At 40.1% G+C, this 12580-nt stretch overlaps 2 protein-coding genes across 2 annotated transcripts in view; one reads left to right on the forward strand and one right to left on the reverse strand.

Moving 5' to 3' along the window:
- The window catches only part of LRRC63 (leucine rich repeat containing 63), a 118218-nt gene that overhangs the window by 63601 nt on the left and 42037 nt on the right, over positions 1-12580 (reverse strand). The window lies entirely within an intron of this gene.
- The window catches only part of LCP1 (lymphocyte cytosolic protein 1), a 50667-nt gene that overhangs the window by 13720 nt on the left and 24367 nt on the right, over positions 1-12580 (forward strand). The window contains exons 4-9 of the mRNA XM_073663840.1: positions 247-376; positions 2374-2506; positions 3412-3493; positions 5965-6130; positions 6686-6828; positions 11920-12015. Of these exons, the coding sequence (XP_073519941.1) occupies positions 247-376; positions 2374-2506; positions 3412-3493; positions 5965-6130; positions 6686-6828; positions 11920-12015 (750 nt within the window). The remainder of the gene's footprint in view (positions 1-246; positions 377-2373; positions 2507-3411; positions 3494-5964; positions 6131-6685; positions 6829-11919; positions 12016-12580) is intronic.

A 12580-nucleotide genomic window follows, 5' to 3' on the forward strand; every position in this document is an offset into this window, starting at 1 on the left:
CTCTACAATAGTCGCATAACAAGTTGCTCAGATGTTTTTGGTTGTGCGACTTGTCTGAGAATTGCTGTCACGCGACACATGTTGCAGTGTAGCCCCAGCTTTATTCCAAAAAGCAATGTGACTTTCATGTACAGATCTATCTTGCAAGAGATAAGTGTTTTTATGTCATTGTTTTTGACAGCACATAGTATATGCTACATTTATTCCACTAATAGTAGATTTACGAAGTATTTTCTCTTTTTGTAGGTTATTCATGACCTTAAAAGCTCAGATGTGGCCAAAACATTCAGAAAGGCTATAAACAAGAAAGAAGGTATTTGTGCAATTGGTGGCACATCTGAACAGTCCAGTGTGGGCACTCAGCATTCCTATTCAGGTAGGTACATTTGTGGATTATTTTCTTACTTCACTCATAATAACCTTCAGCACGGTATAGGTAAATCCAGATGTAATACCGAGTTCCATTAGTTGATTATTATGGTTTAGAGCAGAAATAGGCAATTAATTTTCCTAAGGGGCCGCATGAAAGATTGTGACTAGTGTTGATCGAGCAGTGAAATGCTTCAGTGCTCGGTACTCAAATCGAGCACATTGGACGCTTGGACTTGCTCGACTTGAGTAGCGAGTACAATAGCAGTGAATGGCAAACTCAAGCATTTTTCCAAAGGATGGAAAAACTCTCTCTCTTTCCCCGGCTCAGATAATTCACTTAAGGCAATGTTTCTCAACTCCAGTCCCCAGGACCCCGCAACAGGCCATGTTTTCAGGATTTCCTTAGTATTGCACAGGTGATGGAAGTTCTCTCACCTGTGCAATACTAAGGAGATCCTGAAAACTTGATCTGTTGTGGGGTCCTGAGGACTGGAGTTAAGAAACACTGACTTAAGGGGATCCGAGCACTCGAGCAGCACACGATACTCGCCACTGCTCGCTACTTGATCGAGCACCCTGATGCGCAATCGAGTATCGAGCCGTGCCAAGCACGCTCGCCCAACACTAATCGTGACAATTGTGAAGGGCTGAGCCAACAGGTCAAACATAATTCTTCTTCTTATTATTATTATTGTATTAGATTAATTTTTGTCACTTAATATTGAGCATAATTAAAGGGGTTGTCCATCACTAGGACAACCCCTTTCAATCTGAGTGTTTTTCCTTGTCAAAATCAAAACATCTCACCTCCCTTGCCAGCTCCATTCCAGTTCTGACTTCCTGTTAATTACTTAAGGGTTAAGTAAACATCCCCCCCCACAGTATGATTTAGTTTTCTCACATATATAGCATTATTAATTTCCACAGCGCTTTACAGAAATTATCATCAGTGTTCAGATTGGGAGTCACAATGAATCTGGATAGGGAATCTACCCTATCAGTATGTCTTTGCAGTGTAGGAGATAACTTGGAAGTGTGGGAGTACCCAGAGAAAACCCATGCAAGTAAAAGTTGATTATACAAACTCCTTGAAGATGTTGTTCTTGTGGGATTTGAACCTAGGACTCCAGCGCTGCAAGGCTACAGAGTTAACCACTGAGCCATCATGCTGCCCATGGTGTTACCACAAAGCTCCACACACAGTATGATGTCCCCACAAAGTGCCTCACACAGTATGATGTCCTCCCACACAATATGATGTCCCCAAACAACACAGTATGATGTCCTCCCACACAATATGATGTCCCCAAACAATCCCTCAAACAGTATGATGTCCCCACACAGCTCCCCACAGAATATGTTGTCCTCACATAGCCCCTCAAACAGTATGTTACCAAAAAGCCCGCCACACAGTTTGATGTCCTCTCACAGCCCTTCACACGGTGTGATCCCCCCCACACAGTATGATGCCACCCCATGCAGTACGAGGCCCCCACATTTTCCCACAAGTACTGACAGTTAAAAAAAATAAACAAAACTACTCACCTAACCCTGTTCCCCTGCTGCACTGGTCTGCAATGTCTACTGATGATCCACACAGTGAGCGAAAAGTAATGACATCATGGCACCTGCTGTGCTCTCAGACACACTGACTCAATGGTGAAAGAAGGCGCTGATGACTCTGTGTTCCATCATTATATCCACCGGTAACTGCATCCTGAGGGATTAAGATGCCGGACAGAGGGCGGCCATATGGTGTGTGACGCCTCTATTTCCAACCCTTTGGCTGCAGCCACACAGGAACAGCCAAAGGGCCACATGTGACCCATGGGTCACACTTTGCCCAGCTCAAGTGTAGCGGATAGAGAAAGCCAATTCTTGATTCAGCTAAGCAAAGCGCTGAAGAGCAATATGGAAAGAGACACTTTGTTAATAAAACATCGGAATATCTCTTTAAGTACATATATTAATATACTTTATATCTTCATGTCCTCATTACAGAAGAGGAAAAATATGCTTTTGTGAACTGGATTAATAAGGCATTAGAAAAAGATCCAGACTGCAAACATGTCATTCCCATGAACCCAGACACAGATGACCTGTTCAAAGCAGTGGGTGATGGGATTGTCCTCTGGTAGGTTTCTTTGTTTCCTTTACTCCTGTATACATTAGAGCTTATACATGAAACAAGTGCAAAGTAGTGCAGTCTGGGCCCTAACATTCAGCACATGCTGAGCATCTAACTATTTGTTTCTGCCATGTTCAGTGTGGAAAATAGAAGGACAATCCATTGATAATTTATTTTTTAATATTGTACATATGTTGTTTAAATGGAATGTCTCAAGAAGAACAGCCCTGTTCATTTGCCCTTTGAGGGGGGCATCATGTAATGCTAGGTTCCCCTGCAATGTCTGCTGAAATGCCTCAATGGCTATGTACTACCCTGGCAAATTGAACTGTTTGCCGGGGGTGCCATGATCACCAGGGATAATCAGGCAGCCTCATTTTGAAAGGGTTTTTTTTCTGATGAGATAACACCCTCAAAGAGAACCTCTGACTTGCCATAAATGTGTATTGTCTATCTGGTCTAAATGCCGCTCTTCTACTGACTCTCACCTTGTTTAGTGTTTGTTCATTTGCCTCTATGTTCCTGAGATGTGACCCCTCTTGTTTTGTATAATGCTGGTCTGTTTAGCCAACTGGGTGTGGTCCTCAATAAGACCACCATTGAGGAGCTGATGTCCACGCCCACATGGATACAAAGACTAGATTTACTTGCAGGGAATAGGGGGCCATATCTCATGAATGAAGAGGTTCAGGAACTAAAGACAAGAGAGAAACAACGCCAAATTCAGGAGAACAGTGGCATTTGCACCGTATATATCTATATATATATATATATATATATCTATATATAGATATATATATTATAATGTAAATAGTACACTTTAAAAAGTGTGTATGTGTCAGTTATGTATTTCTAGATCATTTTTCATGCTCACAACAAAACATTCTAAGCTAATATTTTTTTTTTCTAAGCAAAATGATCAACCTCTCAGTTCCAGACACAATTGATGAACGAGCCATCAACAAAAAGAAGTTAACTCCTTTCACTATCCAGGTACAATATAAATACACCACTAACTCTTGCATTCATGTTGTGGCACCCTCTATTGATTGGCTGCTTTCTGCCTATGCACAGTGTACACAGAAAGTTGCCAATCAGTGGTGTGGGTGGGATTATACAGAGCTCAGCATTCAGAGAACTGGTCGATCTGCAGCAGATAAAACAGAGATTTTGTCAGAACTGCAGCAAGCAGCCCAGTAAATGCTACATCACTGGCATCAGGGTCTCTTCCCCTACATCATGCTGCTCTCAAATTAGGTAAGAATAACCTGGTGTAAGATGCCCTTTAAGGCTGAGTTCCCATGATGAGAATTTGGTGTATTTTGATGTTGCAGGTTTTTTGCAGCATTTGTGCACAAATTAGCTAATTTAGTCTTTTTGTGAGTTTATTTTATGTTTTTTTCACATGCTTTTTTTGTCTTTTCTTGGTATTTCATGTTAAATAAAACTGCTTTAATTTAGGAAATTTCCTATTATTTAGCTTTGATACAATTTTTATTACGTGCATCTTCCACAGCAGAAATGCCCTAAAAATACTTATGCTTTTTTATTTGCTGATTTTCCGCATCTTTTTAAAGTCTATAGAGAAAATCTGCAAATAAAACTAATTTTTACTGCAAAAGAAATTGACATGCTGCGGTTTTAAAAATCTCCGCAGCTTTAAAAAAAAACAGCATAGTGGATGCAAGTTTTACATCAACCTCATCAACTTTGCTGAAACTGTAATATACTGCGTTTTTTGTGCATCAGGAAATACTCATTGTGAGAACTTAGCCTAAATGGTTTGTAAGGTAAAGGGCAGACGACCATAAGAATTGGACGAGTGTTATTCATCATTTTGACTGATAGGACTTGTACCCATGTTATTCTATGGGGCTGTACACATATCTGATTTTTTCCTCGGGCAGAGACTATCAGAGGAAAAAATCGCAGCATGCCCGTGTTTGATCAGATATTCGGATCGCACTTGGCCATGCAAGTCAATGAGTGTCTGGAAAACATCGGACTCCACTCGGATGACGTCTGAGTATAGTCTGATTTCCACAGACTGACAGAAGGTAGAAGATGGAGATTTTTTTGTCTCCATCTTCTCATCCTAGAGAATCGGATCACTCCATGATCATACTCTGATCAAACTGTGATCAGAGTGTGATTTGCACAATTGGCCAGATTCTCTCAGATGAGAGAAAATACTGTCGTGTGATCCTAGCCCAAAGATGCCTCATGTTGCAACCGAATACATTGAATCCAGCTCCTCTAACCCCTAAACATGGAGCCATTAAGCTCTGCTGTTGCCTCTCAAGGAAAATGTTGTATGATTTGGTCCTTTTTTCTAAAGTTGTACATGGTCATGCGGAGTACATCAGAGAAGGAGCTGTTCGCTGTACTGACTATCCTCCCTGGTTTCTAGAGGGGTTCTGAATAAGTAATCACTCTCTATTATGTCTGTATATATAGGAAATATAGGCAACCTCTTAAAGGGAACATGTCAGGTGATTCATGGAGTCAGAACCATAAGCAGCATGAATCAAAGAAGGAGTCTAATCGCCCCCTGTTCCTGCCTTCTGCATAAAGGGAATCTGTCATGTCCCAAAAACGCTATTAACTTGCAGATGTAAAGTTAATCTTCAGGTTAATAGTGCTCTAAAGCCGTACGGCTCCTGCACTGATAGCGAGTAAATGAACTTTATTACTAATGACAGCCTCCGGCTTTCAGTCATCGCCTCAGCGCATAGTGAGTAACGGCTTAACTAAGCACTAACTGATACACTGCTGAGCTGGCTGTCAGTCAGTGCCAGGACATGGTTACAGCCGCCGCTCACTATGTACTGAATGTTGACTGAAGCCGAACTCCATGACTGAAAGCCAGAGGCTGTAGAAAGGAATAAAGTTAATTTCCTCCCGCCAGCTGGGCTTTCAGTGGGGGCATTGCAGGGCTTTAGAACGCTAGTAACTGCAGATTGACCTCATATTTGCAGGTTAATAGCGTTTTTTTACATGACAAGTCTGCTTTAAGTCTGCATTTCAGAGTAGAACATAGATATCCGCAATTACAAAGCTTATTTCTGATTCATGCTGTCCATGGTTCAGGCACCACAAATCACCGAACAGGTTCCTTTTCTTTTTTAATGCGTCAGATAGTGATTTTAGATTGCAATAAAAGTTTGCCTTTGAAAATCACCCTAAAATCATACAGAGCTTACAATCTATTTCTCAGCCATAGGTATGAAAGACAGACATAATAGCAGGGTCAAGTAGTATGTATATGTACAAGGCATATAAATATACTGTATATACTGTACATACTACTATATATATTTTTATTTGTACTTTGTTCTAGACTCTTCAGAGCTCCATTCTTGGGATTGGTAGTGATAGGGGTTAACTTTTGTACTTGGTACAACCCCTTTAAAAAATTGAGCTGAATTTAATTATTTCCTATTTTGTGTTTATATTTGTTTTAGGAAAATTTAAATTTAGCTTTGAACTCAGCATCAGCCATTGGGTGTCACGTGGTCAACATTGGTGCAGAAGATTTAAAGGAAGGGAAGCCATACTTGGTGCTGGGACTTCTGTGGCAAGTTATCAAGATTGGGCTGTTTGCAGACATTGAGCTGAGCAGGAATGAAGGTGCAATAACTATTGAGTTTTAGTCATAAAAATAAGTTGTTATTATTATTATTATTATTATTAAGTCATGGTCTTTTTAATGCCATTGTGAGTATATGGAAGAGAAAACTTTTACAATATGTAAAGTTTTTAGTTTGACGTTTCCTCAAATTTGAATATTGTCTCATTCAAAAAGTTTAGCTGTCTGTATACACATGAGATTGGTCCCAACACCAGTATACACAAGAAGACTTAGGCCGGGCAGTATAAAAAAATTGGTTCCATTCTTATCCAATAAAGTGGGATGATTTTTTTCTCACGGTGGTGTGAGTGAGCCCTTAAACAGATACTTCTGGACGTGGCATATGTAATGTGAAAACATAGGATCAGACATGTTCCAATCCACCATGTCCCTCTTCCCTTGAAAGTTGACTAGACACCCTACATATTCAATGATCAGCTGATATTGTTGGTGTTAGTGATCTCAGCTAACTTTTCTCCTTTCATGTGTATGGCCAGTTTATGTAGCTCATTATCATTCTTCCATAATCTAAAAATCTACCCTGTTCTGTCCAGCTTTAATAGCCTTGTTACGGGACGGAGAGAGCTTAGAAGATCTCATGAAGCTTTCCCCAGAAGAGCTACTCCTGAGGTGGGCTAACTACCATCTGGAGAATGCTGGATGCAGCAAAATTAATAACTTCAGTTCAGATATCAAGGTATGTTCTGTATGTAAGTCATGGGAATAAATAAGGGCTGTTTTCAAAAAATGCAATTCAAGCAAAACCATCATCAAAGTGTCAGAGCCGTCCAGCATCATCCTGACAGTAATTTGACCAGTCAAACTTAAGCTAATCATGATCAGCTTTCATTTCCGGCTCTGCACTGATCATAGAGATTAGTGTAGAGCAGGATATACAGAGGACTGTACAGAGATATAATTGCTTTATAGCCTTCTTTATCTCCGACTGGAGCTCAGAATGATGCCAGATGGTTTTCAACTCCACTGTCAGGTAGCTTCTGTGGTCCTGTTCTCATTCCCCCTCCTCCCCTGAAAACAGGACAATAGTTGAAGTAGTTGGGTGGACCACTTGAGATTTCACAAACTCCTTTTCTGCACTCCACGGTGGAAAAAAATTGCAAATTTTTCACTACATATTAACTTGTGGAAAATCTGCTTCGTTTTACAGTGCCAGCAAAGGGTATGACATTTTAAGAAATCTGATGCACATGCTGCAAAATATATTTGCAGCAAAAATTGAGAGGAGCATGTCAATATATGCTGAAAATGTAGGTGCAAGTTTCACCAATTGCTATGCACACATTTTTCGCAATTATAGAAACAGCGCTAAACACTGACGAAAATCAAAGATGCCAACTTTTTTTTTCTCTGGATGGCTTTTCAAAAAAATCACAGACAGACAACTTTTTTTCTGCTGACACATTAGAAAGTCATAATAAATCATTAACATTTTAAGTGATATATGTCTACAGCCCATTATTCAGAAAAGAAGACATTAGCTGCATTCACTGTGAACGCTAAAATAATAACAGTAATATTATTTATTATTATCAGTGGTAGTCCTATTAATTTGTGCAAATAGCTTCAACTTAAAAAAAAAAATCACAAATGCATCAATTTATTTTTATGGACAGTTGCGGTGGTTGGTGACCCTGACAGATGTACTCAGTAAATATTTTATTGGAAACATAGCTGTACAGAATACTGAATAAACCAAAACGTATATTTGGAAATCTCTAGGATCAAAATAAGAGCTGCATTTCATATCTCAGTTAAAGCACCATTCCAACAGGGTTTTTTTCAGCGCTGGAATGGTGCTTTAAACCTATCAACCAGTCATATACTCACCCTCCGGCGTCTTCACCTTTTTTCGGTGCCGTTCCGGTTCCTCAGCACCATCTTGTGAGCACAGCTTTTGACTTGACAAGCTCTCAATGCAAGTCTATGGTTTTCATAGACTTGTATTGAGTTGTGACCTCCAGCTTGCTCCATGGTTGGAGCAGTTGGCAGGTCACAAACTGCCGGAGACCAACGGTAGCAGTGCTGATAGCAGATGAAGACGCCAGAAGGTGAGAGTAAGCCAGGGGGCAAGGGACTGAGAGTAAGCCAGGGGGCAGGGGACTGAGAGTAAGCCAGAGGGCAAGGGACTGAGAGTAAGCCAGGGGGCAAGGGACTGAGAGTAAGCCAGGGGGCAAGGGACTGAGAGTAAGCCAGGGGGCAGGGGACTGAGAGCAAGCCAGGGGGCAGGAGATTAGCTTTAAAGTAAATTTTCACGTTATAATCTGAAATACCGATGAGAAATTATTGAAGACACGATTGGGAGGCCATAGCTTGTAATGAATGTATGTCATAGTCTCACTGATTTTAATGAGGGCACCATTGAAATAAGGGAATATCTGAGTTATGCAGAAGATACAAAGCTCCCAGATAAAATGCCATGACCACATGGCACATCGCATCTGCACCTTAGGCAGTAGTTACACATAAAAAGTGGAGCATAAAGCTGTGTTTTTTTGTTTTTTTATTGATTGCTATATAAAGCTATTATATGGTAAAGTATACTTATCTTTCCTTTTCAGATATTACTCATAGTAACCTATACAGTTCAATTTCCATTTATGCCATTGAGAAAGCCTTCAAAGTTCAATTGTTTTAAAATATTAGTTGGACAATATAAACATTTCTTTGGGATACAAGACTTTCTATTGTATGATTATCATTACTAAAGTTTACAAGCTGGATATACTGTGATTAAGATTTGTTCCTAGACAGTACTGTGGTGTGTCAGACAGCCTGGATCGGAGATGATGGTGCATGGATTTATATTGAGGAACATTAGGGGTTCGATTATTGTTTTACTTCAATGCTAATGTTTAGTTTCCTAAATATCAGATATGGCATTAAATTTCATTGGCTGCTGTATTTTGGGAAATGTCATAGTTAAAGAAGTTGTCCACTACCCGATTCAGTTATGGGTTTTGCCATAAATGCTTAAGGTTAAGGCCCCTAAATAACCCCATATACCTTTTATTGCCAAATTTCATGTTATTTTATGTCTTTCTGGTTGACTTACTCTGACCTACTCTGTCATAGCAATCACTTCCTCTTCAGAATCTTCTCTTTTTCTTCTTACTACATTTCCCATCATTCCTCATGCTGGGCTGCAAGACAGCAGTGAGCACAGACTTGTAACTCCTCATGGGACACACAGCATCAGCATGATCTCCTGTACAGGACACTGCAAGGAATAGAAGTAATGCACAAAGCACCAGAACAGCAACCTTGACAATAAATATTATTCCATACCCCCCTTCACTGACATGGATGATGGGATGGATATTTGGATGGATGGAATGGATCAATGGATGGATGGGGAGAGATCTGAATGTATTCATATTATAAAGAAAATACAGCAGGGTGTATATACATTACACAGGGTATACAGCAGTGTATGTACATGTATATTCACCCAGCTGTATACATACAGATGCAAGGAAGAACTAGCATCGTTCATATAAACTGAGTGAGCTCTGCTGACTGCAGCTCCTCCGCCGTGCGGCAAGCCCTGCTCGGAACTGACGTGACATCACAGGAAGCCAGAAGATTCTCACTCAGAGATCATATTATCAGGAGAGCAGCTCAGGTAACAGAAGGATTTAGCAAAGGAAGGTATTTAGTTAAGTTCTTATCTATAGCAGTTAGTTTACATGAAAGGGACAGGTAAAGTAGTGGCCAACCCCTTTAATGCTGATGGGATCTTCTCTTTGCCTATGTCCTACTTAAAATAAACTATTCTGTGCTAGAGATACTTACATATAATGATGGGGAGCTCAAAAAATTATTACAGCTTAATATGGCGTTGTCACCTCCTAAGTTAGTAAGAACTATGTACAGTGGGTACGGAAAGTATTCAGACCCCTTTAAATTTTTCACTCTTTGTTTCATTGCAGCCATTTGGTAAATTCTAAAAAGTTCATTTTTTTTCTCATTAAAGTACACTCTGCACCCCATCTTGACTGAAAAAAACAGAAATGTAGAAATTTTTGAACATTTATTAAAGAAAAATTGAAATATCACATGGTCATAAGTATTCAGACCCTTTGCTCAGACACTCATATTTAAGTCACATGCTGTCCATTTCCTTGTGATCCTCTTGAGATGGTTCTACTCCTTCATTGGAGTCCAGCTGTGTTTAATTAAACTGATAGGACTTGATTTGGAAAGGCACACACCTGTCTATATAAGACCTCAAAGCTCACAGTGCATGTCAGACCAAATGAGAATCATGAGCTCAAAGAAACTGCCCAAGAAGCTCAGAGACAGAATTGTGCAAAAGCACACATCTGGCCAAGGTTACAAAAGAATTTCTGCATTACTCATGGTTCCTAAGAGCACAGTGGCCTCCATAATCCTTAAATGGAAGATGTTTGGGACCATCAGAAGTCTTCCTAGACCTGGCCGTCCAACCAAACTGAGCAATCGTGGGAGAAGAGCCTTGGTGAGGTAAAGAAAAACCCCAAGATCACTGTGGCTGAGCTCCAGAGATGCAGTAGGGAGATATGAGAAAGTTCCACAAAGTCAACTATCACTGCAGCCCTCCACCAGTCGGGCCTTTATGGCAGAGTGGCCCGACGGAAGCCTCTCCTCAGTGCAAGACATATGAAAGCCCACATAGAGTTTGCTCAAAAACACATGAAGGACTCCCAGGCTATGAGAAACAAGATTCTCTGGTCTGATGAGATGAAGATAGAACTTTTGGTGATAATTCTAAGCAGTATGTTTGGAGAAAACCAGGCACTGCTCATCAACTGCCCAAAACAATCCCAACAGTGAATCATGGTGGTGGCAGCTTCATGCTTTGCGGGTGTTTTTCAGCTGCAGGGACAGGACGACTAGTTGCAATTGAAGGAAACATGAATTCGGCCAAGTACAGAGATCCTGGATGAAAACCTCTTCCAGAGTGCTCTGGACCTCAGACTTGGCCGAAGGTTCACCTTCCAACAAGACAATGATCCTAAGCACACAGCTAAAATAACAGGAGTGGCTTCAGAACAACTCTGTGACCCTTCTTGACTGGCCCAGCCAGAGCCCTGACCTAAACCCAATTGAGCATCTCTGGAGAGACCTGAAAATGGCCGTCCACCAACGTTCACCATCCAACCTGACGGAACTGGAGAGGATCTGCAAGGAAGAATGGCAGAGGATCCCCAAATCCAGGTGTGAAAAGCTTGTTGCATCATTCCCAAGAAGACTCATCGCTGTACTAGCTCAAAAGGGTGCTTCTACTCAATACTGAGCAAAGGGTCTGAATACTTATGACCATGTGATATTTCAGTTTTTCTTTTCTAATAAATTTGCAAAAAATTCTACATGTGTTTTTTTTCATTCAAAGATGGGGTGCAGAGTGTACTTTAATGAGAAAAAAAATGAACTACTTAGAATTTACCAAATGGCTGCAATGAAACAAAGAGTGAAAAATTTAAAGGGGTCTGAATACTTTCCGTACCCACTGTAGCTCATGGGTGATGTAATAGATGGGGAGACATTTTTTTGGTCACCATCTGAATACTTGTCATTTCTATTCTACCTATATCACTGACATATACTGAATGGGTGGAAGACACAAAAATGTATTATCATGTATTAGCTTGGATGTACTGTATGCATTAATTTTTATTGTGTACAGTTGTATTGTACATTTATTGTAAGGAATATTGTCAGGAAGAATACTGTTAGGAACAAAATTCTGCATGAATATTTCTGAAACATTATTTTCTTGATCTTTTAGGACTCCAAAGCGTATTACAACTTACTTAATCAAGTTGCTCCCAAAGGTGATGAAGAAGGAATACCAGCAATAGTCATTGACATGGCTGGACTGAGGGTAAATATTTTCCCAAATCATTATATTTTATACAGATATGGCAACCACATCATATTGTATAATATGTCTGCCTTTACACTGACTGCGATAATATACAATTGTTCTAATAATAAAAGATATGTAGATTTACCTATTAAATACATTTCAATGAATTGGTTTGATATAAGCTGTTCATTTAAGCTATGTGGTGACATCTATCACATGATGTATAGTATATATGGTACTGCAATGTGACCATTGCCAATTGATAGCATGTTTTAGTGGTTAGTCCATGCCTACAATTACAATTGTTCAGTCTGTATTGTAGGATTATAGAAACATAGTTATTATATGTGAAAAAAAAGACTATTACACAACTTCCACACCAGGAGGTGAGCACGGCTGGTGATGTCCCATCTACTTACACCAGGGGCGGATACTGACTGCTTGGGGACCCTGTGCAAGAAATGTGTCTGGGCCCCCCACCTTTTATGGCGACAAAGCTACAGATGTATATATAGCCACACATACATATACAGTGGTGGCCAAAAGTATTGGCACCCCTGCAATTCTGTCAGATAATACT

The sequence above is a fragment of the Phyllobates terribilis genome, unplaced genomic scaffold (assembly GCF_046119375.1).
Source record: "Phyllobates terribilis strain yellow unplaced genomic scaffold, ASM4611937v1 Scaffold_2__4_contigs__length_985480577, whole genome shotgun sequence".
Classification (NCBI taxonomy): domain Eukaryota; kingdom Metazoa; phylum Chordata; class Amphibia; order Anura; family Dendrobatidae; genus Phyllobates; species Phyllobates terribilis.